The sequence below is a fragment of the Bacillus rossius genome, chromosome 14 (genome assembly GCF_032445375.1).
Source record: "Bacillus rossius redtenbacheri isolate Brsri chromosome 14, Brsri_v3, whole genome shotgun sequence".
Taxonomy (NCBI): Eukaryota; Metazoa; Arthropoda; class Insecta; order Phasmatodea; family Bacillidae; genus Bacillus; species Bacillus rossius.
Genome location: NC_086341.1, coordinates 15,786,903 through 15,814,700, shown reverse-complemented (window position 1 = coordinate 15,814,700; position 27,798 = coordinate 15,786,903). Strand labels below are relative to the sequence as shown.

The 27,798-nt window shown below is 40.8% G+C and overlaps 1 protein-coding gene across 1 annotated transcript in view; it reads left to right on the top strand.

Moving 5' to 3' along the window:
* Positions 1–1,995: 1,995 nt before the first annotated feature.
* Positions 1,996–27,798, top strand: part of LOC134539007 (dipeptidase 1-like) — a 48,216-nt gene continuing 22,413 nt past the window's right edge. The window contains exons 1-4 of the mRNA XM_063380671.1: positions 1,996–2,070; positions 2,215–2,402; positions 24,642–24,798; positions 27,554–27,686. Of these exons, the coding sequence (XP_063236741.1) occupies positions 1,996–2,070; positions 2,215–2,402; positions 24,642–24,798; positions 27,554–27,686 (553 nt within the window). The remainder of the gene's footprint in view (positions 2,071–2,214; positions 2,403–24,641; positions 24,799–27,553; positions 27,687–27,798) is intronic.

Here is a 27,798-nt window from a genome sequence, read left to right as displayed (position 1 = left end):
AAATCCGTAGATTTTATTTAGACTTAAAAAGGCAAACACGCCCACATACTTCAGCTGCAGGTTAAACACGTAAAAAATAAGTTTAAATCATAATACTTCTTATGGTCTAAAGTTATTAAGACTGGTACACGCCTTTGAAAATGCTGCTGAACCTGTCGATTATTGAAAATCTAAGTAAAATTATTTATGATATAACGCCAAACGTCCTAATAGTGACTGTCCTCAAAATATTCCACAAACACTGAAAATATTAACCTAAAGATAAACTATTTAAACGAAGTAGTTTAGGGTAACGCCTTTATTTCGCATAAATTTTTGAGGAGGAATTATATAGTTTTTACAGCTGGTTATTAATTTACATGTCAAAATTTACGAAGAAGGTTATCTTGCTTTACTACCACTACACTTACGACACTCTGTTCGAAAAATTTGCCTAAAATCAGGGGCCAATGATGGTATTTCGAAAAAAACATTAAACAACCTAAAACTGCCTATTCACAGCACTATGTGTGTTTTATCAAGCCTAATATGATATCTCTGTGTATACATGTGTTAACTGTTTACTAACAGTGCTGTGTGTTGCCCCTGCCTTCTGATGCCTCTGTATGTTTCCTTGATAACCGATAGCACTATGAGTAATTCCTCCAGGCTAAAAAAACCCCTGGGAATATATGTGTTATCTGCCTACTGACAGCGTTGTGTGTTTTATCAAGCCTACTCAAAGATTAGTGTGTATACCTACGAGGGCTGTTTTTTTTAACCTCCGAAAGGCTATATAAAAAAAGGAAATTTACGTAACATAGTAATTTTACCACCAAAAGTACAGTAGGGTCTTACTTATTTTAATACATAAAAGCCAAAATAATCGAGGCATTTGTCATATCGTAACACAAGCTTATCTATGAATGTTTCGAAGTTAGCCGCCAGTGAATAGAGATAACAGGACAAGTGCCTTGATCTCCCGCTTCCTCACGACACCGCTGTAAGGCGGGTGGACTAATTGTGCGGAGTATTGTGCCTCATTATTCATATTCTTGCGATAATTCTTGACGCGGGAGCCAGTGCGCCGCGCGATTAGTCCACCAGCCTCACAGTGGTGTCGTGAGGGAGCGGGAGATCAAGGCACTTGTCCTGTTATCTCTATTTACTGGCGGCTAACTTCTTCGAAACATGCATAGATAAACTTGTGTTACGATATGACAAATGCCTCGATAGTTTTGGCTTTTATGTATTAAAATAAGTAAGACCCTACTGTACTTTTGGTGGTAGAATTACTATGTTACGTAAATTTCCTTTTTTTATATAGCCTTTCGGAGGTTGAAAAAATAAAGCCCTCGTATATTAGTTTAGCTGCCCACTGACAGCGATGTATAAACTTCTACCCTACCTACTGATGCAATTGTATATGTTTCCCTCAACATACTGACAGCATAGTGAGTTTTTCAGCCCTTTGCCACCTAAGGCGTCCTGTGTATATGTTTCTAGCTAGCTACTGACGGCGTCATGTGTATTTATTCCTGACTACTAACGGCGCAATCTGTTCCCCCCTGCCTACTGACGGCGCCGTGTGTGCTTGCCCCTGCCTACTGACGGCGCCGTGTGTGCTTACCCCTGCCTACTGACGGCGCCGTGTGTGCTTGCCCCTGCCTACTGACGGCGCCGTGTGTGCTTGCCCCTGCCTACTGACGGCGCCGTGTGTGCTTGCCCCTGCAGCAGAGGGCCGCCATGTGCGGGCGCGGAGGGCGGGAGCGCGGCGTGCAGCTCGCCGTGCTGGTGCTCAGCCTACTGACGGCGCCGTGTGTGCTTGCCCCTGCCTACTGACGGCGCCGTGTGTGCTTGCCCCTGCAGCAGAGGGCCGCCATGTGCGGGCGCGGAGGGCGGGAGCGCGGCGTGCAGCTCGCCGTGCTGGTGCTCAGCCTACTGACGGCGCCGTGTGTGCTTGCCCCTGCCTACTGACGGCGCCGTGTGTGCTTGCCCCTGCAGCAGAGGGCCGCCATGTGCGGGCGCGGAGGGCGGGAGCGCGGCGTGCAGCTCGCCGTGCTGGTGCTCAGCCTACTGACGGCGCCGTGTGTGCTTTCCCCTGCCTACTGACGGCGCCGTGTGTGCTTGCCCCTGCCTACTGACTGCGCCGTGTGTGCTTGCCCCTGCCTACTGACGGCACCGTGTGTGCTTGCCCCTGCCTACTGACGGCGCCGTGTGTGCTTGCCCCTGCAGCAGAGGGCCGCCATGTGCGGGCGCGGAGGGCGGGAGCGCGGCGTGCAGCTCGCCGTGCTGGTGCTCAGCCTGCTGACGGGCGAGGCGGGGCGCGGCACCACGGGCTTCAGCGTGGACGGCGTCTCCTCGGCGCGCGAGCGTCTCGACGCCGCCCGCCAGATACTCGCCGACGCGCCGCTCATCGACGGGTCAGTGCGCCGCCTTCCTTTCAGCTTAGTCTGGAAGCTTCTCGTCGCATGATTACGTGCAGGAACCAGTGGTCGAACAATAAATTTATTCCTTTATATTTTATAATTAATTTCTGCTGATCGTCTTACAGATAATTAACACACACCTGCATCTGCCAAGAACAGTGACTTTGATAGAGATTGTGATTTGGGGGGGGGGGGAATTATTCTCCGGGGAATGGGCACGATGCGATTACAATTTGAGTTAGGATATTTATCTAATATGGGCTCCCAAGAATCCCAAGGAAAATGGTCACAGTAAAGTTTACAGTCTTTACGCCGGTTTTTTCCTTTCTTTTTTTTAATTTGTGGTTTTAAATATTTGTACGTTGAATAATATGGATTTTGACGGGAGCAAAAAATTTATTTTTTTCCTCCTGAGCTCTTGCGTTTCTCTCGATGGCCATGTTCAGGAGTGATTTTCCGAGAACCATGGAAAAATCAAGTTCAAACGGCCTAACCGGACTTGAAACTCGAGTCTCTGTATGTTTCGAGTCCAGTGTTCAAAGGCTTGGACTCACACGCCACGTTTTTTTTCTGTCATTAATAGTTTTAAGGTCTTTTCTGTAAATTTTAAAACACGATACCTCTCTTACATTCGTTTTTCTGCCACAAAAGTTTACAATAGATATTCAATAGGTGTAGAAATAAACGGTGGTTAAGTGGTTGGAACACTCGCCTCCCGATACTCGGCGGGGTCATAACCCGGATTTGCCACTAGTGGTAAAACGTGGCGGACGTTGCCGTAGGCTCGTGGGTTTCCTCGGGGTACTCCCGTTTCCCCCCAACAGTTCATTCCGTCGCTGCTCCACACCTCGTGCAATCTCACCTCACGCATCCTCCAGGCTGGCTGGAACGACAGGTCTGTCCCATTAGGAGAGCACCCGGCTCCTAAGAGAGTCAGCCCAGTCCATCCATGCAGACCCTGCCTCAGGCGGGAAACTACGTGTCGATTTCGATTTTTCATTTATTCACTAAGTGTAATATAATGGATGTAAAAGAACTCGCAATAGTTCGTAATCAATACCATGTGCGCTATATATATGTACGAGCGATTAGGGTATCGATTAATAGGCATGCCATGGAGAAATGAAACTGTAATCACACTGCAGGGCACTGTTAAAACGTGGCTGAATAGGCAGAAGGCATCATTTTATGCAGAGGGTATTGGAAAGCTGGTGTTTCGGTACGACAAATGCCTCAATCTGCACGGTGATTATGTGGAAAAATAGAGTAAAGATATACGTTTCTTTTGACATTAAAATAATTTCCCAATTCATTCTCGTTTTTTTATTACAGCCGTTCGGAGGTTGAAAAAAAAATAACCCTCGTAATAAGTAGTTTCGTCATTTACAGGACTGCAAGACATTTTGACTTACCACTATGGATTAATTTAAAGCCTATGAACTATGTTTGCATGTTGTAACTATTATTATTTTTAATAATATCAAAATTTTAGAATGTTATTTTTAAACTGCAAGGGGAAAAATTGCGATATACTTTGTTAAGTGTAGAAATGTTAGTCCAAAGGTCTTAATTTCTCAGTGAACCATTAATTTTTTTTTCTTTATTATAGAGAATAATTCTTAAAGTTTGAATGTTAAACACATATCGTATAGTAACATAAATCTCACTCTGTCTTAGTCAAACTTCTTAGCACATTCATGAATAATTAACACTAGAAAATCTTTCATTTATTTTCCCTTAGTAACCTTTAAAATTTTAATACAATAACAATATCTGATGCAAACATTAACATACAGCATGTAAATCAGTAATTAATTGGTATAAGTTTTACTATACCAAAGAAAAGTAATATTTGTTGTTAAAGAACTTCTCGCAACTGTAAATAGAGTTGAAATTGTTGTGGAGAAAAAATTTTAATCAACAAAAAAAAAAAACTAGTAAGCCAGAGAACTTAATATTTATAGTTTTTTTTTTAGAATTTTATTTAGAAGGTTTTTAAAAACTATTTTATTGATGAGATAATTTTTTGTCTTTATTTAATTGAAAATTACGAACGATCATATATTCAGATCATAAGTGTACTCGAATACATTGTTTGCGCGCGTAAACATGTCACTGATACGGAAGAATTGCTGCATGTTCTCAGGTTGGTTTGAATGCAGTGGCTAGGGAGAAAAAACACGACAAAGGACCATAAGACGTCAAAACAAAAAACTCCTCGTAATTGTCTTGGCTTTACCTGCTCGTTATTTTCCCTTGAGGAGACGGACATAGAATAACAACAAACCTTCTAAAAAAGTTTTTTTCCTACAATGAATTCAAACAATACTAGACGCAAGCGAATATATTATATATTTTATATAATAAAACTAACATTGACTGAACGATATAAAACACACAGCTTAAACCGGTGGGGCCTAGAAGCAAAAAATTTTGCGTAGTAGTTCCTTATATACGTAACGTAGGTGAGCACCAAGAAATAATTTTTGAAAATTCATCCTCTAACGGGTTTTGATAGCGGATCAAAGTTTTCATGAAAGAATGTCAGTTTAGAAGTTATAAATATTGAAACTGGTGTTAAAGGCTTCTGCTTATAAATGAAAGCCAGTTGTATCAGCGTTTTTTTTGGTGATTCATAAAAAAAAAGGATCAAATACTTTCCCTTCGGGTACACGTCTAGTTTATGTGTATGTGTGTATGTATGTGTACGTGTGTACGCGCGCGCGCGCGTGTGTGTGTGTGTGTGTGTGTGTGTATAAAAGCCATTCGGCAAAGCGGCCACAGTCTTTCAAGTTTCTCAGATAAACTTCAGCTGTCTTCAGGATAAAAGAGCGGCTTAACTGAGAGAGTCCGCACAGCGGTTGACCTTTCCTTCTTATCCCACCACCAAGGAAGATGAAAGATATCGGCCATCGCAGGATGCCCCGAGAAGAGACTTATCCGTTGTGAGCACGCGAAGTTCCTTAGCCCGGCCGTGGTTTTAGAACAACCAGGGGGTGGGGGAGGAGGGAGGTGGGGAGATATGATAAAGGGGTGGCTCACAAAAGAAAAAAAAAAGAGAGAAAAAAAAAAAGCAATGTTTTACCCGCACAAAGGGATGCGGGTAGCGAAAGTATGCTTTCTCTAGGGAGGCTGTTACCGCGCGCAAAAAATATGTACCGAAGCGCGCCGAGGATACAAAAGGAAGAAGAGTAAAAGAAGGACAGCGAAGCAGAAGGAACCGAGGGATTACGACTGGGAGGGGAGGTTAAAGGAAGGAGAGAAAAAAAGCTAGCTTCTGAAATACTATTTATTTATGTTTTACCTCTGCTATGCTGGAATCATGGATATCGCGAACAATCAACGCGTTTGCAAATCAAATAATTTTTTTTTGGGCAATCTCACGTTCAACACACGTCTTTAATGTCAATGCGACGAAATTCGCGCGGTTGCACGGCAGACTTGCCGATTAGAAAATCTTAATATTTACATAGCTTCGTGGGCTTCACGTTACCCGAAAACCGTGGCTATATTAGTTTTTGAGTGTTGTTTAAACTGGTGCACTAGTTATATTATTAATTGAACTTTAAAAATTTTTGGTAACTAAATTTATCTGCAACATCTTTGAAATTTTGATTAAAATCAATTTCTTGGACATAACACCATTCAAGTTTTGCACGGTTTTTTTGTTGTGGAAAAACTTCAAGAACGCAAATTTAGTTCAGTTTTAGTCTGTTTGTGCATGATGACGGGAAAAGTCGCAACTGTTTTGTCATTAGAAACCTAATAATGTGTTCATCGATGTTGTCGTCGATGTGTTGTCCTGAATATCTGTTTATCTTTTTCGTTGTGTTTTGTATATTTGCTGCGTTGTCCATGTTTTGTTGTGTGCCTGCATTTACTGTTGAAACTGTCTCGTCATTGTTAACCAGCTGTGTTCGTCTGTGCTGTTGTTATTTTTTTTTCGTGACTAAATTTCTTCCACGGAATTCTTGTGCTGTTTGATATTTAAGTTTAAATGTGATTGTCTGTGCGGTAGTCATTGTGTTGTCTATATAATACCTATTTAGGTTCATCGTTTGGTTTATCTGCTTGACATAGTTGATGTAGGCTTGTTCTCTTTGAGTTTATGTTATAATATTTTTTTTTGCTTTATTGAGTTTTTTTCCCATTACAAACAGTGCAAAACTTCAATGGCGTATGTCCAAGAAATTGTATCAAATAAAAATTTCCCATAGAATGAATAATTTAAAGAACGTATCTTTGAAATGTGTTTTCGCACGGTGATTTTTCCTAACGAACGTTAAATTTAGAAACATGTATATTAAGGGCAACTTCTTAACTTTGATGGATGTCGTGTGTGCGTAATGACTAGAAAATTTTCATTTATAATCGTTTGCTTTTTTTTTTTGTCTCCTCGGGTGGGAAAAAGGCATGTTCACAGCAACGTGATATTTATTTGTTGTCACATCGTGTCCATGTCTTTGTGGCCATCATACCATTGTCATTCTAGCGTTAAAGCCAGGAGAGATAGCGAGATAGATATATAAATAAGCAAAGAGCTAGAGAGATAAAGGGAGAAGAAATGAGAGAAACAATTAGAAAGGTAAAGATAAAGAGGAAGAAAGATGGAAAAAGATAGGTAGATACGTAAAGATAAAAGAAAGAGAATGTGATCGAGAGAAATAGAGAGGAATAGAAAGAAAATGAGAGAAGTGTGGAGAAAGAGAGAGAAAAAGAAAATTAAAAAAAATTCGTAAGGGAGCGAGAAAGAGAGAAAGAGATTTTTGTCCTGGCCAATCACGCCAAATCACATCGGTCTCTGCGATATAATCTCTAGCCTCGGACTGGCAAACTCGTCCGACCCAACCGAGGCTGCGGCGGCAGTGAACACGCAAATACTCGGGAGAAAGAGGGAGAGAGAGGGATAGAGAGGGAGAGAGAGGGAGAGAGAGGGAGAGTGAGGGAGAGTGAGGGAGAGAGAGGGAGAGAGAGGGAGAGCGAGGGAGAGAGAGGGAGAGAGAGGGAGAGAGAGGGAGAGAGAGGGAGAGAGAGGGAGAGAGAGGGAGAGAGAGGGAGAGAGAGGAAGAGAGGGAGAGGGAGAGAGAGAGGGAGAGAGAGGGAGAGAGAGAGGGAGAGAGAGGGAGAGCGAGGGAGAGAGAGAGGGAGAGAGAGGGAGAGAGGGAGAGGGAGGGAGAGAGAGGGAGAGAGAGGGAGAGAGAGGAAGAGAGAGGGAGAGAGAGGGAGAGAGGGAGAGGGAGAGAGAGAGGGAGAGAGAGGGAGAGAGAGGGAGAGAGAGGGAGAGAGAGGGAGAGAGAGGGAGAGAGGGAGAGGGAGAGAGAGAGGGAGAGAGAGAGGGAGAGAGGGATAGAGAGGGAGAGAGAGGGAGAGGGAGAGAGAGCGGGAGAGAGAGGGAGAGTGAGAGGGAGAGAGAGGGATAGAGAGGGAGAGAGAGGGATAGAGAGGGAGAGAGAGGGATGGAGAGAGGGAGAGAGGGGGAGAGAGGGAGAGAGAGAGGGAGAGAGAGGAAGAGAGAGGGAGAGAGAGAGAGAGAGGGAGAGAGAGGGAGAGAGGGAGAGGGAGAGAGAGAGGGAGCGAGAGGGAGAGAGAGGGAGAGAGAGGAAGAGAGAAAGAGAGAGAGGGAGAGAGATAGGGAGAGAGAGGGAGAGAGGGAGAGAGGGAGAGCGAGGGAGAGAGAGGGAGAGAGAGGGAGAGAGAGGGAGAGAGAGGGAGAGAGAGGGAGAGAGAGGGAGAGAGAGAGGGAGAGAGAGGGAGAGAGAGAGGGAGAGAGAGGGAGAGAGGGAGAGAGAGGGAGAGAGAGGAAGAGAGAGGGAGAGAGAGAGAGCGAGGGAGAGAGAGGGAGAGAGAGGGAGAGAGAGGGAGAGAGAGAGGGAGAGAGAGGGATAGAGAGGGAGAGAGAGGGAGAGCGAGGGAGAGAGAGGGAGAGCGAGGGAGAGAGAGGGAGAGAGAGGAAGAGAGAGAGAGAGGGAGAGAGAGGGAGAGAGAGGGAGAGAGAGAGAGAGAGGGAGAGAGAGAGGGAGAGAGAGGGAGAGAGAGGGAGAGAGAGGAAGAGAGAGGGAGAGAGAGGGAGAGAGAGAGGGAGAGAGAGAGGGAGAGAGGGAGAGAGGGAGAGAGAGAGGGAGAGAGAGGGAGAGAGAGAGGGAGAGAGAGGGAGAGCGAGGGAGAGAGAGGGAGAGCGAGGGAGAGAGAGGGATAGAGAGGGAGAGAGAGGGAGAGAGAGGGAGAGAGAGAGGGAGAGAGAGGGAGAGAGAGAGGGAGAGAGAGGGAGAGAGGGAGAGGGAGAGAGAGAGGGAGAGAGAGGGAGAGAGAGGGAGAGAGGGAGAGGGAGAGAGAGGGAGGGAGAGAGAGGGAGAGAGAGGGAGAGAGAGGGAGAGAGAGGGAGAGAGAGAATGCCCCCGCAATCCTGCTCGGACCACAGTCGCTTGTCCTGGCCGACACCGCGACAGGGCGAGCCGCGAGATGGGCTGCCTCCATCCACGGCAGCTGCAGGGGTCGCCGTCTGACCGGGATTACAGGCATCGAACCGCGAACCGCTGAAGAGTTTCAAAGTCCGTGAGCTGTGAACCGATTTCGCGCAGTTCGTGTGGATGGTCGCTCATCTCGCAAGTCCGACCAGGCAGATCATCCAACTCGTTAAAAAAAAGGTCAAGAGTCTTCCTTAATGGGTCCAGCTAGTCAGGTGTGTGTGTGTTAGAGAGAGTGTGTGTTAGAGAGAAGTGTGTGTTAGAGAGAGTGTGTGTTAGAGTAGGTGTGTGTTAGAGAGAGAGAGTATGTGTTAGTGAGAGAGAGTGTGTGTTAGAGAGTGTGTTAGAGAGAGTGTGTGTTAGAGAGAGAGAGTGAGTTAGAGAGAGAGTGTGTGTTTGAGAGAGAGTGTGTGTTAGAGATAGAGTGTGTGTGTTAGAGATAGAGTGTGTGTGTGTGTTAGAGAAAGAGTGTGTGTGTGTTAGAGAGAGAGTGTGTTTTAGAGAGAGTGAGTGTGTTAGAGAGAGAGTGTGATTTAGAGAGAGTGTGTGTTTTAGAGAGATTGTGTGTTAAAGAGAGAGTGTGTGTTAGAGAAAGAGTGTGTGTTAGAGAAAGAGTGTGTGTGTTAGAGAGAGAGAGTGTGTTTTAGAGAGATAGAGTGTGTGTTAGATAGAGTGTGTGTGTTAGATAGAGAGTGTGTGTTAGATAGAGAGTGTGTGTTAGATAGAGAGTGTGTGTTAGAGAGAGAGAGTGAGTTAGAGAGAGAGTGTGTGTTTGAGAGAGAGTGTGTGTTAGAGATAGAGTGTGTGTGTGTGTTAGAGAAAGAGTGTGTGTGTGTTAGAGAGAGAGTGTGTTTTAGAGAGAGTGTGTGTGTTAGAGAGAGAGTGTGATTTAGAGAGAGTGTGTGTTTTAGAGAGATTGTGTGTTAAAGAGAGAGTGTGTGTTAGAGAAAGAGTGTGTGTTAGAGAAAGAGTGTGTGTGTTAGAGAGAGAGAGTGTGTTTTAGAGAGATAGAGTGTGTGTTAGATAGAGAGTGTGTGTTAGAGAGTGTGTGTTAGATAGAGAGTGTGTGTTAGATAGAGTGTGTGTTAGAGAGAGAGTGTGTGTGTTAGAGAGAGTGTGTGTTAGAGAGAGTGTGTGTGAGTTAGAGAGAGAGAGTGTGTGTGTGCTTGCGAGGCGATGTTGCTTCCACCGTGGTACAGCCTCTTAATCTCGAGGCTGGAAACTGGCACGTCGCGCTTAGGGAAGATATGAGACCTTAACATTCCACGGAATATAAATGAAGATAAGACTGTAATGCACGTAGCTAAAGCGCTTCCAAGAGTAATAAATTACCAAGACTTTCATGCCTAAATTTTAATATGAAAACATACATTTAAACCATTTTACACTCTCATGAAAATACAGTTTTTTTTTAAATCTAAATCCAGTAATAGAACTACCAATCAAACCTCAAAGTATCCTTAATTTTTTTTTCGCAGACATACCCCACTCGGAAATATTGAGTAGGTTTAATTTCGCATATTATATTTTCTTAAGCCATGCATACCGCATGTGTGCCCTGGGGAAGACGGGGCTCTAAATGGCTAACGTTTTTTTTGAAACTGTGTCCCATTGTAGCCGGCCAAACCCCTCTCTCCCGCCATACGACCAGTATTTTTTTTTTAGTTCCATAAGCTCGTAGTAGGGGAATAAAAAAATCTCCACGGGAACGAATGGAAAGAGGCAAGGAATTAGCGGGATTACGATGGCCAAGAAACTGGGTAGAATACTGCAACATCTCCGTTCGCCGTTTTACTCGCCACAGGGAAAAAATAAAGTTTTGGAAAATTCTCCTTCTAGTTTCTTGGGTTACAGTCAGGAATTTTATATGAAAGGATACGGATCCGTTTCATCTACATGAACGCAATGATCTGACGACCAAAGAAGACCACACGAAACTTTGTTCCGTTTCGGTATGCGCGCACGATTTCTCTGCGCAATTAACGGGACAACATACCCCGAAATATTAGATCTAACAATTTAGAAGTGCATTTATCTCTATAATCGGAATGAAAAAGCGTACAGGATATTTTGCCAAAACCTTTTAACGCGTTATAGTTTGGTATTGAACAAGTCCAAGCATGTTTCAGGAGACAGCAGCTGCTGACGTAATAGTTATTCGAGAGTACGGATGTTACCTTCAACAAGGGTGCAAAGTCAGGTCTGTGATTTGTCAAGCCATTTAATTTTTTAAAAAATTGAATTTTTTTCCTGCAAACTATGGCCAGTTTTTTTTTTTTTTTTAGTGAACTCTGACTGCAAATCGAAGTTTGATAACTTTAGGAAGTTGATGTCATTGACTGATGAGTTTACACGTAGGCACATAATTGTGACTCTTCAATGTCGGATTGAAAGGTTTCATCAGAGACACGGCAGGCTTGAAACAAAAGTTTAAAATACTTACTGTTAACAGCAGATAATTTAACGACGCTATATGTGGAGTTTTGTCTTCTTTAAACTCTATTAATTAAGACCGTAAATAAATAAAAATAATAATTAAGGTGTAAATTATTATTCATATTGACAATACGACTAAATTTAAACTCTTTTATGCTTTTTTATATGTAGGGTATTAAGTAATGAAGCTTGAGGAGAATAAACCTCTCCAAACATCATCGTAAAATGGTATGCTGTTGTTTACTTTTGTTTTCAAACATGCATAGACATTTACAAAAACCTTTTCAAGCCAAGTTTTAAAAATTTTAATAATGTTTCTAACTGTAAATACATCAGTCGATAAGATCAACGCTGTAATATTATAAAACTTAATATGATGTCAGATTAACAGAGAAATGTGGAGATATACTGACACAGAGCTTCCAACTAAACTTAATGCAATGCAGAGCATGTTCGTGACGAGCGAATTCACAAACGCTATTCAACCGAAATCTTAATCCAAAATCTGCCTAATCAAAACGCCGCTTAGTTCGAACACCAGCATGCTTCAGTTAAGTAACAATATAAAATACAAATTTTGTTTACCCTTCCACATACTTTCAACAGTGTGTTCTAGACATTTATAATTATGTATCAGTCCTATAATAGGCTGGCACTTGATCACTGCAAGTACAGTCCGAGACAAATCAATCCCAGACACGCGGAGAGCTGATGTGTCACTGAGTGTACATTCCAAGCCGGGAATTTAAGGGCAGGCCAAGTCTTCATGCCCACTATGGCTCTAGATTGTATGTTCTCAAAGAAACCATAAAACCGAGTAGAAGTGGAGTGCGAAACAAATAAAACATTAATTTTAATGTAATATATTTCAGTGAATTCTCAGGAATTTTACTTTATTTCTAATTCACTTAAACCTCAAAGGGTTTCTTACACATAAAAAAGTTATACGGCTTTTAAAAAAAAAATTTTACTTGAAAAAAATTAAAATAATGTTCATAATAAAATCGTTATATGTATGAAGTTTTTTTTCCAAGTTTTACTCTAAAACCAACAAGCGGATATCCGATTGCAGATAAACAGGCCAGGGGAGTCAGTGTCGCTTGTCAACATAATTATGTTGTGGTAATTCAGTGGCTTGAAGAGACATATTCCCTATACACGTCATAATTAAATAGCTGTAGGTAAACCATTTTAAATAATGATTTTTTAAGGACGAAGTAAAATTAACAACCCTTGCAGATGGAATGAAAATACTCATTATGTTCCGCAGGTGGGGGCCTAAAGGCAATTACTGAAAAAAAAAAAACAATTATAATGGCCAGAGAATTGAAAATTGTGTAACCTCCTCGCCCCTTCCTTCTTTCTGGGGTTACAACAAAAAAAAGTTAACTAACGTCTAAAACGTTAAATCCAGTTAAATACAAAAAAGGTGTAGGAAACTGTGGAGTGAATAGGGGGACAAATAGTAACATAGGGAAAAGTTAAAACCATGCAATAATCTGTTTTGACTTCTTACTGAACTTATTGACGTATTTAGTCGTAGAGAAAAACCTTTACTTATGCGTGTATATAAATGTTAAAACTACAAAAATTAATACTAAAATAGCACTAAATTTAGTCTCTGTTAAGTCTATGATTTGGGTACGTCACCAGTCTAGCGCTGGTCTCGATGTGCGATCGCGTCTCTGTACGACTCGTGAACTAAAAAAAAAAAAATGTGATGGCAAGTTTATTGAAGATGGCTACAAAAAAAACTTAAATGATTTGCGCAGACAGGTCCAGGATTGAAAACCGTAGCAACAGTTAGTAGCGTACTCGTAGTATTATGCAGAAAAAAAAATGGAACTTTCAAAACTGATTTTCGCAACTGTTCAGGTAGCGCAGGCCTAGTGTAGCGAGCCTGTCACTCCCGCAACGCCCACCTCCCTCGCGCTCCAGACACGCAGGTGGCTACCGCAAGGATGGATTACACTGCAAGCGCTCGCAGTCCTTGTGCGCGCGGCTTGATTACCTTGGACGCGTGCTCTCAGCGCACAGCTTGCCGTGAAATAGCTTCATGTCGGAGGAGCGCGGAAACGTAATGGACGTCACGCTTCAGCACTAGTTCCGAAACTAAAAATGAAGTAGTTGCGGGGCCGTGAAAAACTGGCAAAATCGTCCTAAGATAGTTTCTCCCCCCCCCCCCCCCCCAACCCCAAAAAAGTGCCGCATCAAACAAAGTCACTGGCAAACTATAAAGGCACTTCTTCCAAAAAAAAATAATTAAATTCTGGAAACTGTACCGTCACCGTTAAGTCCAAAACACCGGGCGGATCTTACCTTGGCAGTTGAAGAGTTGTTGCAGCCCAGAGTCCATGCGGTACTCGTGGCTCTGGCCGCACTAGAAGTTCCGGCCCACGATGGCGTTGAGCGCCCCACTCTCTCCGACATGTGCACACCACCGGGCGTCACGAAGCAGACTCTCTTACGGCTCCGACACTCGGGCGCCGCGCATGCCCAGAACGCGCCAATCGCGCACCCTCCCCCCCCCCCCCACCTTCTCCACAAAAAAACAAACAAACACCGGAATTCTGGTATGAGTCACAGCGCAGGTTGTTGGAACACCCACACACACACTTCTCGTACACTTCAGGTACGCCATATTCCTGAGTTGGTGTCACCCCTGATCTATTTTATAAAAAATATATAATAAACCTAAAAAAATATTTTCGTTAAAAAATGACAATATTTTTTGAGAAGGAAATAAGAAAAGTTCAATCATTGAAAAAAAAAATTAAATTACTAAAAATACAACGTGCCAAAACTAGTAGACCTTGAAGTGAAAATATAAGATTAAAAAAAAAATATATATATAGACAAAACACAAGTCATGAGGCGTACCATCCGCCTCGATTGTGCAGATTAAAACAAAATTGACCACCATTAAACTGCAACGGCGATGGAAAAAAACTACTTATGGAAAATATACCCTGAGATCTGCAGTCATGGATCCCATCTAATAAGACATCCAGACGAGTTATCCCACGCGGAAATTAAAATTTTGTAACATTATTTACACGTCAGTTCGGTAAATTATATTTTAAAAGGCACTGGATAGTAATATTAGAGTCATATCAACATTGATTCCCCATACAAAATTCTGTAATGTTTTATTACGAGTTAGATATTATGATAAATAATTTAATCTTAGGTAAAATAATAAAGTTGGCAGCTAGCTCATTTACATGAAGTCATTATGAGATTCACCACGCAAACTTTCACGGTAGAAATTTTAAAATTAAGTTTTCATTTTGGGCCCTACGTGGTGGGGAAAAATATAGTGATGGAAGGAAAACATAATTATTAACTTGCGTTGTCAAGTCTGTGCGTGTACGACACGATTTGTTTCAAGTCCGACGAGAGAAACACGGTGCGTGTTTTTTGACTCCGCACACAGAACACTCGTGGAATGGGCGGTATTTCACCGAAGTGTCAAGACACTCACTCCTCTAAGAGAAAATAAAAGTGACTTGGTCTAGGGAATAGCTTCTAGAAGTGGATGTTGCCCGAGATATTATGGAAAAAAAAAAGCTTTTATATCTCCATGAAACTGTGATGAATCTTTTTATGCGAAGGTATCATGCAAGAAGTTTTTTTTTTTGATACAAAGTTGGGGAAGAATTCTGTAACGAAGTCACAAAAGCTCCCCAAGTATGAAAAGAAGGAACGAGAAAAAAAAATTCCTTCTTCCAGCGAGTTAAGTTCGCTCGAGTCCGCAAGGTGTAGCGAGATAAAAAAAAAATTTTTAAGTGAAATTTTTTTTTACAGCCGATAGAGTGATATCAGAATCACGGGGTAACGGAAATGAGTAGGTAATGGAGTTAAAGAGGTATTTAACGCATGTAACGACTGTTGCTTTGTGGCGCGGGGTTTAAAGAAGGGAGGGGGGAAATGTTTTGAATTTAAACATCTTTTCAACTGGTTACAGATGACAACAAGTAGTAGCGCACGATTTCGAATACTTCCCAATACTTTTGTAAACGTTTACATGCCTTCTCATACGTTTGCATTCTTTCGCGACTATAAACTCTCGACTCTTGAGGTCGGATCCGGTGCTAGCATAAGAATTGTGACATTTTGTATGGACATTTCCAATATGGTTATGCATAATATTTTGGATATCGTAAACCCTATTATATTTTAAAGATTTGTTCAATGGGAGTGCATGACTTGATTTAAGCTTTTGGACACACGCCATTGCTAAGCCCATGTATATGTCTGAAGAAGAAAACTACAAAAAACCCAAAAGACAAAAACACAAATTAAGCAAAAAAAATTGTTGTCAACAGGATATAAACACCACAATTTTTTGCTTCATTTGTGTTTTTTGTTTTTTTGGGTTATTTGTAGTTTTCTTCTACAGACATATGCATGTGCTTAGCAATGGCGTATGTCCAAAAGCTTACATCAAGTTATCGTAAACCCACTAATTCATTCTTAGATTCCATTGAATACATGGATAGACACTAGTTTATTAAAGGTAGTTTTCAACTCTTGGTTACACGTGAATCAAAAATATTAGTGTCTCCTAAAAATGTCCTGTCTTTCTTAGCTGTAAAGTTTCCCTTCTAACGGGCGTGGCGGTCACGCTACCATGTTTAATTTTTTAACGTGACAACGTCTAATAAATCGATGAACGCCGGCTGCACGCACGAAAAAGGATGACTCATTGTCCCGTTACGCACATTATCCCGTTACGCTGTGTCCCGTCACGCTCATTGTACGCTTACGCCGCATCTATCTCTCTTCCACTCGATTGGAACAACCATCGATTTGACTTTTTCGAGGCACATTAAACTTGAAACACTCCCATTCGTTTCCTACTTTTCTTATCATCGTCCTATCCTTAACAGAATAACACAGATTGGAGAAAGTTAAATAGCAAACATGTATAAAAGTTATATTTAAAATAATCTCTTCGTTAAAGTAATAAACATATTTGAATTAATGAGTGCAAATAAAAGTAAATTTATCAATTAAATTGCAGATTTCATTTCACTCCTTCTTTGTATCCATACAAAATAGTGATAATTCAATAAAAATTATTCAATTTTATTCATAAAAGTATGCAATCATTTCATCAATGTTTTGTTATGACGTCACGTTAAACTATCGTCCGTAAACCGACTTTACAGACAACCAATTTTTTTTCGCGAAGTATTGTATTATCTGTCCCCGAAAGCCTATACTGGCTCGAAGTTACGGGAGCTGGATAACTGTACAGAAAAAAAAGTTCTGTACATTTACAAAAAGTTCCTCTGGGAACCAGTTGCCAATAAATAGTTTGTATTACTACAAGAGAGATAATGTAACTTTGTACAAAACATGGCCAAGGTAATTTTTGTACGTATGAAATACGTTTTTCGAGATAATACTGAGGTAGGCCTACTTCTTACGAAAATCGGCGCATATTTTTTTTATCTTAATTGAAGTTTCATTCAAGCATATTTAAAAAAAAAAAACAATGGAAAAGACAATCGAAAATTAAAAAAAAAATTGACTTAATTTTTTTTAAATATGGTTATTAATGTGCGCAGTTAATACTGGAAAGTTATTCAGGTAACGGTTTACAAATAATTTTAATTGTTGGAGGTAGGTACAAAGCAAAAATGCCCGGGGAACACTATTTTGTAGTGATGCAGTTGTACTCATGTAAATGTTCAAATTTACAAATATCTGTAAAGACATGAATATTTCTGTTAAATTTACAAAAAAATTACAGTGTATTTAAGGGGGGGGATTATTGCGTTTGCGGGCCGTGCTTCCCCCAGTTACGCCCCTCCAATATCGTAATGAGGCCCTGGTTATGAAGTACGAGGCGCGAGTATTATCGACGAGGCTGCTAATTCACCCTCGCCTGTCCCCAGGGGTGCAGCAACAGGGGGGGGGGGAGGCAAGGGTATTTTACCCCCCTCTAAAACCTTGAAGTAGGGGCAAACGGGGGCAAAGAAAGTGCTGTGTAATCAATTTTTAGAAAATAAAACTGCTTAAATAGCACCATTTTCCACCTTGAAATCCAAATTTTCCCGGGGGAGGACCCCCGGACCACCACTTCAATAGGAGGGGATCGATGATTATTTATAAAAAGGTATATTGCCCCCCCCCCCCCTTTTGGAAATTTAGTTGTTGCGCCCCTGCCTGTCCCTGAACGGCATAAGAGGCGACCCGTATGCCGGCAATAGCTCGGACGTTAGCACGCTGTCGGGTTTGTTACAACTTACAGTTAAATATACGAACTCTTTTTTTTTCCCAACGAAGGAGATAGCCTAAAATAGGCGAAGGGGGAAAACTGGAATTTTTACCTTCAGTCCATCCAGGCTATCTCTTAACTGTTGCTTCATCTCCTTTTGGTTCGGGTCGACGTGTTCTTCCGCTCCGTTCTCGAGAACACTTCTTCACCCAGTGTCCCACCTCACTGAAGCTGGACTCCACTTAACAATGATCTGTCTCCTCCGTCCGCCCGCCAATCACGTGACATACAGCCAATCAGATGGCCCGTCCGTCAAGACCTTGCCAAAGATTTAACTTTCCGACGGCCGGATGACATTATAACCGGAAAAAAATTTCTGAAAGGCATAGAAAATCCTATGTCGTGTCTTTATTAATTTCTTGTTCATTTTAAATTTCAGTTTTTTCTCCTTAAAATTGTACATAATTTTTTTTTCATTTCCGCACGCATGCTTCATTTGTACAGTCTTGGGAAGCGCTTTAGACCATATTTCGTTTACACATGATTTGTTTTTACTTTTTTTTTTTTGCCTGATAAACCTGCAGCCGGTTTTTTTTTGTTGGTCCTAATTCAGACTGATTCTGCATAAATAATATTTGAATGCCAAAGTCGATAGCATCTGCACAGTTTAAAAATAAGACAAAAAATATATTTTTTAACGTTAATTTCTTTTCGTTATCTAATATGCTAAAAGTAAGAAAAAAACATATTTATTATGTTATAATATTTGTTGATGCTTTCTTTGTTGTAAAGTCCTTAAATTTACTGTAGTTTTTAGAAACATGTGGATATCTTGATGTGGGAGTGAAAGTCATACTCCAACCCCCCCTTCCTTTTTATTTTTTTTCCTTGCGATAGAATTGGGTCGGCGGACTGCACCTCCGAATGCCCCAGCAACGAACCCAGCTGACGTGGCGCTGCCCGCCAGCCTGTGTTCAATAATTCACCCGGGGCCTGGCCCGCCTGTTCCCGCCTGTTCCCGCCTGTTCCCGCCTGTTCCCGCGCAGACTACGCGATCTTTTCACCGGGCCCCGCTCCACGAGCCGGGCTCGTGACTAAATAACGCGTCGGGCCGCAGAAGTGCACGAGGCAGCTCGTCCGCTCGCGGTCTTGCGAACCAAACATCGCCGTGGGTCACCGCAGACGTGGACAAAAGGGAATCGAAAACGGTTTCTCCGTGAACCCGGACAACACAAAGGGAAAACGAAACAAAACAAAACAAAAGTTTAATTACCAATCTGGATTACAAATTTTTTTGGCGTGAATACGTCTTTAAAATTGCTTCCATAGTGGAATTCATTTCAAAAAAACGAATGATAACAAAATCGGGGTATACAGTTTGGTGTTGCAGCTACATATCTACCATCTCCATCCAAAAATTTAATCATACCACTGGATAGCTAAAGGATCAAAGAATTCGTTACGCCAAGTGATGACTGTGACGCATCGCTCGCGGAGGAGGGGGGAAGCGCCGCCATTTTGAGGTCATTTTGCTGCGTTTCTAGTTTTCCATTTAGTATAACTTTCGACTCGGAGAAGCTACGACGTTCGTTTAGGTTTAAATCGTCGTTCTCGTCTAAATATATCGATTGCATGCATAAAACATTAGTGTAAAATAGTTACGATGAATATAAATAGTGTTAAATTATTTAAAAAATAATCAAAAATATATAATGTCTGTCTATACGCGACTTCTTAGTGTTCCAACATAATTATAACATTCATAATATAGAGTATTTTATATTTTGTATAGAAAATATTACCTGTAACGTACACGTATTCACGTACAACACAAGGCCACACCCCATTTTTTTTTTTAACAATATCGTATATTTCATGTCTTAAAACAATTGAGAAACCTTATGTTATCATCTTCAATCAAACGAAAGATCGACCAGTTGATGAACTGTGCATTGATTTAATGTTCGGAGCACGATCAAAAATAAATGTCAATAGTTTTTTCACCTGGACACAATATATATTATGTTTTGTTTTAAAAATTTATGAATTGAACTGGTTTTTGATTGCCGACTAGCAGCGTTGGTTGCAAAGTATTGATAAAAATGACGACAGTGCAAACTGTGTGTTGGGAAGAGATTTGATGGTCAATTTGACATATTATATTACGTGTGGTTGAAAAGTGATACGATAAACATTTTTAGTGTAACATATTTATTGACTCACGGGTACGCTCGTAACAACCAAACCCATACATCACTAGGTGGCCGTTGAGCAAACGGTTTCATTTTCTTAGTGTCCTCCTAATGCAATTTTTAATTTAAAAAAAGGAAAAACCTAATAAACATAACTATGAATAATTAAATAACAATAACAAAACCAATAAATAAATTATTAATTACAAAAAAAATATTTAAATAACCAACCAACGCTTCTTAGAAGAAAAAAAGTAAGAGCCAACTAAATCGCAAAGAAAGTTACCGGAAACGGTAACATTTGTTTGGGAAGGGAAAAAAAACAGGGAAATTTTCTATGGTTAAGAGTATGGAAGCCATGTAATTGACACATACAACACGAATGCTGTTTCCATATATGTACCCTTATTATAGGGTCCTGTCTGCCATTTCTCTGTTGACCTTCCGAATAGTGCCGACGACCTTTACAGACCTTTCGTTGAAGGAAGAGTCGCTCGTAACCTGTCATGCCTCCTTAGGGCCTTTGGGATGTTTGTAGCGCTCCCTGTCTTAGAAGTGTGACGACAGTCGATAGTTGAACCCATGCAGGTATAAGTCTATGGAGTGGATGGATGTCTGTTATAAAGTGGAAGACCTAGTTAGTAATGGGATATAAAAACAAACCGTTGCTATATAAAAGATAATATGCTATTAATTTGTTTATTAACTTGAAAATAACTCGCTAGGGAGAATCGTTAAAAAAAATGATATCATTTTGTGAATATTCTAAACACACACCAGGTTTTAGATTTCAATCATCCTTTTCACGAATATTTTCTCACTAAATATAACTTGCGTGTTAAAGATTTCCTTGGGTAATTTTTCATCAATGAAAGTCGCATAGTTATTTTCAAAAACTGCTAAAGATACTTAAGTCTCTGCATCACTCCCCAAGTTGATATTTTTTTGTGTTCCCCCTTTCCGCTTCGCTCCCCCCCCCCCCTCTGAATTTTAGAAGGATTATCACATTTGGGACTAAAGAAGAAAATCTGTGGACAATGAATTGCTCTTGAAACTTATAAAACTACTTTCAGTAAGTGATCACAACTCTGTTAGACAAAACATTCATTACAAATATTGCCTGACCTTTTTTTTTACAAACATCAGATAATATCTAGCGTATATCTAGCAAAAATATTTAATTCAGAACACAAAATGGGACACTTGTATGAAAGAACATCCATAGAAATCAAACTAGGTAAAACAAATAATAGCATAAACGCCTTAACTCAAAACGAGGGTGGAGCCGAGCCTTAATGCAGAGTCACCAGACGGGTTGTTGGTACCATAAGACTGTTCCTGGAACACCAAATGTTGGGTTGTAACATGTCGCTTTTCATTGTGTTTCATTGAAAATGATCTATAGCCCTTATGTGTGTTATCTGCGATGCGAATGTATCCTTTTTTTTGTGCTTTAGTGTTCATTTATTCAATTTTTTCCTTAAGATGGGTACCTATTTTAATGCTATGTTTTTCTGCTGAATTCCTATATAGATCTGTGTTGTGTTTTGCTACATCTTGTGTATTTTTTTTAAATTATTGTTGTTTTATTTTGTTACCTCCTGTGTGTTTTTATTTATTCTTGTTGTACTCTAATTAGATATTTATTTCCTTTTTTTTTTTTACTCGCACTAAGCAATGAAAAAGATCAATTTTGCGTGCCTGCTCACTCGCATACTTCCACACTTGGATGCTCGCCTGCATTCTCATACGCTCGCATACCTGTTCGCATAATTCCATGCTCGCATACTTGCATACTTGTACTTGCGCTTTCAAATATTCGTACGCCCACAAATTCCGTATCTCTCTAGCTGTAAAAGTTTCACTCCTATTACACAGGTTATAGCCAGCAAGCCCAGTGTTCACCGAGTCTTTATTTTGCTGTAATGTCTTAAACTGTTCTAAAGGTGTGTTAATTATACACCAAAATAACGTAGCAAATAGCATTATTCTATGTTAATTGTAAAGTAAAATAATATACATAATGACGACTGACTTGTACGTTTGATGAATACATTCCATGCAATAATTATAGTCATTGTGTTTTTAGGTCTGTGTTTTAAAAGTAAGTTGTTGAGTGAAAGTTGTTTCCCCCACGGACAGCTAGCTATATGTAGCATGTTCTCGAATTATTAATTCCACTAAATTTAGTTTATTCTTGTTCTTTGACTGCAAAACCAAAAATTATATTTTAAAGATAAGCTTAAACCTTAGTGTACATATTACGTATGAATCCGGATAATAGGATCTTCGTAGAAACTACGCCATTTTCTAAAACCCGAGTTTTTTTTTTGTTTCATTGTAAACACAAAAAAAAAAACAGACGAAAAGGCAGTTATGGGGACTGTTGACAAAAGTGAAAACTTAAAACTTTGTTTTTAAATGTGTAATATGACATCATTTCTACGTCAAATGTACGTAAGAAAATGATTTTTGGTATTATATCGCTAGCATGTCGGTGACGCGAAACCATAAGTTTTTGCCTCTACCAAAAATCGCTCAACGCGGCTAAAGACGTTTGCACTTTAAAAACAAGCGCGTGAAATGAAGTGCAGTTCTGCTATAGACATAACCAAAGTTTCTGTAGTTATTAAAAACAACTATCCATAACGAATGTTACATATTCAGTTCAAAGTAAGAAAAACCCAGCATTCGTAATTCAAAGAATATATCCCTAAATGTTACGAAGATCCTTGGATATATCACTTGCACTAATTTTTACACCCATGACATTAGAAAAGTGAATATCTGTTCAAAATTGTTGTGGCAGAATAACAAATGCAAGGGAGGTGTCGAGTTAAAAATTTTATAAATTACTCTTAAATAAAATAAATAATGAAAGGAAAACCGAAAAAAAATTAATATAGCGTGTGAGACAAAGACAAGGTTGGCCGCCTGGCTCTGCCACCCAATGGCATGGAGAGCTCAGAGTTTTAACGCACCGATTACAACCCATTAAATATTATTTATAGATAGTGTGAGATTCCGAATAGCATATAATCCTTCCATTATATTCATCCACTGGAATGGACAATTAATAACTCAATGATACCTGGAGTTTATCAAACCTGGAATGTGTGGGTTGTGTACATACATTCTGGTGGACATTATTTATGGCTACGAAATAAATACATAATATTTTACTTTTATTAATTACAATAAAATGATTGTACATTAATTTAATTATTATAGTGTTAGATCATTACCACACACTATATATAAATGTTTAGATACAGTAAAAAAAAATTAGGTACAACTCAGGAATTGACAAAGGGTGACTGAAAAGGTTAAGAGCCATTCAACTTGTCTACACAAGTTATGTTCCACGATTTCGTCTGTAACATGTATGTTTTGGACAGTTAAAAATGCTAAAATGGGCGTTTTCACGTACGGTTTAAGGGATGAAAATTTCTAAACCTAGTATTGTAAAAAGTATAAGGTATAAGGTAGTGCCAGGAGCCTTTTTCTTTGATATTCAAGCATAAAATTGTAGCATGCCGCTTGAAGAGTCCCAGAGAGGTGAGACACCGACGGTGAGACTATCGCGTAGAGGCTGTCGGGCGTGCGCTGCGTGAGCAAACATAGTCCTTATAGCGAGCCCGCCCCGCCAGGTGGTCATGGTTGGAAAGTCCTTGAACGTACTGAGATTCTTAAAGCCGCAGCCCCTCCCCCCACTCCCCAAACCACAATTAGTCCGAAATGTCAGTTCGGACTTATCAGTTGGATTTCCATCAAATCGGGCTGCGGGTTCGAGAGCCATCAGTCCGAACTGCCGTGTGTGGGAACAACGTCTCGCGCCGGTACAAACCGTCAGTCCAAACATCAAGTCCATCAGCTGAGTATGTCCTGGCAGACATATCTGTATACTTTTTTGGTTGCTTTTGGTATATATATATATATATATATATTTACTTCTTCTAACTAAAAATGCAACATCCAAAGTTTTCTTCCGTATTCTCTGATGAAACGAGACATCCGAAAAAAAAAGCAACAGCGGGCAGAAAGACTGACCGTGAAAGGGGGAGGGTTTTCAGTTCAGTCCAAACTGTCAGTCCAAAAAAAAATCAGTTCGTCAGATGAGTGTCCTGGCAGACATCTTTGTATACTTTATGGTTGCTTGTGCTATCTTATCTTAATATATATATATATATATATATATATATATATATATATATATATATATATATATATATATATCCAGTGTCCTGATGTTTGTTGCCAGTGAAATCTTCACCAAGTCAACCGATTTAGATGAAAATTGGCATTTATGTGTAAATTTTTTCCAACTTGAGAGCTAGGATGATTTTTATTTCGATTAATGGTCTTAATAATTTATAATTAATAATAAACTGATCATCAATGTTGATTGGTGTTTAAGCCCGGGAAACAGTGGGCACTTCGTCTCCATGACAACGTTGCGTGCTCGAGAGTCGGGAAACCATCGGTGCTATTCGTTTTTTCTTCGGTACATTACAAAGCATTGTATTAAGTTTTTTTTTAAAATAAATTAACTTTTATTTTATTTCATTTATTATAACTGTAAATAAGAGATTTGGTCTCTCATTTCCCCCCCCCCCCCCAATTAATACAACCGTGCGAATCCGGGTCGGGCAGCTAGTATATATAGATATATATTTTTTTCCCCCCTTTCTCCTAACTTAATATGCAACATCCAAAGTTTTTGTTCCAAATGTTCTGATGAAACGATACATCCGAAAGATAGCAACAGGCGTGCAGAAGAAGACTGACGAAGACTGACCCGTCAGTTCCGGCCGAGCGGGCAGTCGGTGCTGTGGGAACCGGAGGGCGGGGGGGGGGGGGGAAAGAGGAGCTGCGCTGACGGTGTTGTTGTGTTGCCGTCGCGTTGTTGCAGCCACAACGACCTGCCGTGGAACATCCGCAAGTTCGTGCACAACCAGCTGCGGGAGTTCAACTTCGCCGCCGACCTGCGGTCAGTGACTCCGTGGTCCAAGAGCGCGTGGTCGCACACAGACCTCAAGCGGCTGCGGCGCGGCATGGTGGGGGGACAGGTGACCAACACCCCCTTCCACCTCCTGCCCGCGTCGTCACGTTCCTCTGGTTATAATTACAATTCAAACATTGTCAATCCTCACTTACCACCACCACCCTCCCCCAACAAGTTTATGTATTTCTCCTCCAGCACACTTAGAACTAGTGCCAAGCACGTTCGGTTTTTATTTTTCGGAACGCAGCACACCCCCCATTCCGAAGTGTGTCTTTTTAACAAGTTTGGCCGTAGTGGGGCGTGTTTCAAAGTATTCCTATCTTTCCGTGTCGCCAAGATTCTGTCATGCGCGCTCCCCCCCCCCCCCTTCCTTCCCAACTACCCGCCGTGTGTGTGTGAAAACATAAGATGTTCATCGAATTCACGTAAAAAGGGAAAAAAAAAAAGAAAAAAGCTTTCTCATCGCAAAATTTTGTCACGTCCACCAAACTTTTTTTTGTGGCGTTGAAATATCACAGATGGGTCGCACATGATTGGTTGGGGGAAAAAAAGGGGTTTTTTGTCTGTAATGTCGGTTGCGTGACGATAATTTTACGTGATAACGTGGAGTGGAAGAGAGATAGATGCGTCACAAACCGAACTAAGTATTAGGCCGATCGTGCCTCTCTATCCAGTGGCGTAGCCAGGATTTGTGTATGAGGGGTGTTAAGAAGCACGCCCCCCCCCCCCCCGTATTAAAGTAGGGGGTCCGGGGGTCCTCCCCCGGGAAAATTTGGATTTTAATGTGTAAAATAGTGCTATTTTAGCAGTTTTCGGTACTTAAATTTAAATATTGTAATGGTAAAATTTTTATTAATTTTAATATGAAATTTGTTTGAGTGATGAATAAGAAATTAATTAAATAATTGGTGCCAAGGGGGGGGGGGGTTTGAACCCCTAAAACCTCCCCCTGGCTACGCCCCTGTCTCTATCGCTTGTTCCGCGCTTTCGCTCGCACGCACGCTCGGCTCAGGCGGAACGTGACGATGAGTCATGCTTTTTTCGTGCGTGCAGCCGGCGTTCATTGATTTGTAAGACGTTATCACGTCAAAAATATTCGCGCCCGTTTCATCGCATCGTGATTCCAACATCATGACTAAGCCCTGACTGTGTTCTGCAACAGCAGATCCACGCACCTGGCTGATCCCAGTAGTGTGCTGAAAAAAAAAAAAAAAAAAAAAAAAAACATTTCAGGCCCGTTATACTGCGACACGGAAACGTAGACGAATCAACGAAAACGGAGGCGGATCTCACGGAACGGCGTATCTACGATGGCACGCATGAGGTCACGGATCCGTACGTATCAGCTCACCATACTGAGTTCTTACGTTTACTTTGCTCAGTACGACCAATAGAAGCTTTGTGGTTGTGTTATAGTGTTTCTTCCGCGCTCGTAAAATTTTCACCGAGGAGGTACTTTATGGCAGTGGCGTAGCCAGGATTTGTGTATGGGGGGTGTTAAGAAGCATGTCCCCCCCCCCCCCGTATTAAAGCGGGGGGTCCGGGGTCCTCCCTCGGGAAAATTTGGATTTGAAGGTGTAAAATAGTGCTATTTTAGCAGTTTTCGGTACTTAAATTTGAATATTGTAATGGTAAAATTTTTATTAATTTTAATATGAAATTTGTTTGAGTGATGATAAGAAATTAATTAAAGATTTGGTGCTAAGGGGGGGTTTAAAACCCTAACCCCACCCCCCTGGCTACGCCCCTGCTTTATGGTCACCACAGAATATTTGGTAACGATCTACCTTGTCAAATATCTTGCGATAAAAAAAAATAAATTCTTAGTTTCCCGTTCACAACCATTTATTAGTAAACTACATAATTCATCTGAGGATATTACAGAATTATTTTGTCACCAAACTATATTTGGCCTTGTGTATAGAATATTTACAAAATTTTTTTCCCGTGGCGAAACTTCAGTGCGCTAGTGGTTTGATAAACTCGGAGGCCTATTGACCAGGATGGATCCTGCGATGACTTCTCATCCCCTTTCGCATTAAAATTACACAGTTTTATCAGTTGTGAACACCCAGAATAAAAACCTATCATCTAGGAAGCTGTGTGGTGGCAGCCATTTTTGTTTAGCCTACGTTTTAAATACTTGAAAAAATGGTTTCAATTTCAAGAACATCCGTTGTAGTACTGTGTATGTAAATCCTGACCGTGTTTTAGGTGCTTGAATTAATTTTTTTCGCTAGTCGTGAAATTCAATTAATTTCATTGGTTGCCATTTGTTAGGTTTCCGGGAATTGTGGAAGCGACATACGAATGGTGAAACATGAATGAATATCTTTTGGGTCAGGAACTGTTTCCGTTTTTTTTTGACGTGACGTCTATTAAATCGATGAACGCCGGCTGCACGCACGAAAAAGTGTCCCGTTACGCACATTGTTCCGTTACGCTGTGTCCCGTTACGCTCATTGTACGCTTGCGCCGCATCTATCTCTCTTCCACTCGACTGTTTATAAAGTGAAGTGAAAAGTTAATGTGGTTTTTTTGCTTATTACAACAACAATTTCGGCAATAAAGGTTAATTATTCTTGCATTTTAAAAATCTGATTACTAGTATAATTTCAAGTATTTATTATTTTATTATTAAAATAAATATGATTCAAATTTATTCATAAAGTATGCAATCATTTCATCAATGTTTTGTTATGACGTTGTCACGTTAAACTATCGTCCGTCAACCGACTTTACAGACAACCAATTTTTTACGTTTCTGCGTTTTAGTGGAACGGGTTCGTAAGTGCTTACGAGCGGTCGTTTCGTTTCAGTTCTGGGTGGCGTACGTGCCTTGCGAGTCGCAGAATTTGAACGCAGTTCAACTGACGCTGGAGCAGATAGACCTGATCAAGAGACTGATTGAGAAGTACAGCCAGCAACTGCAGTTTGCAACATCGTCTAAAGGTGGGAACTTCGTTTTTTTTTTTTCTCTCAGTGTGAAGAAGCCATGTGGACAAAGTCGAGAAGGTAATGGGTGATTAAAGGGCGTATCTTCAAAAAATAGTGACAAAAATAA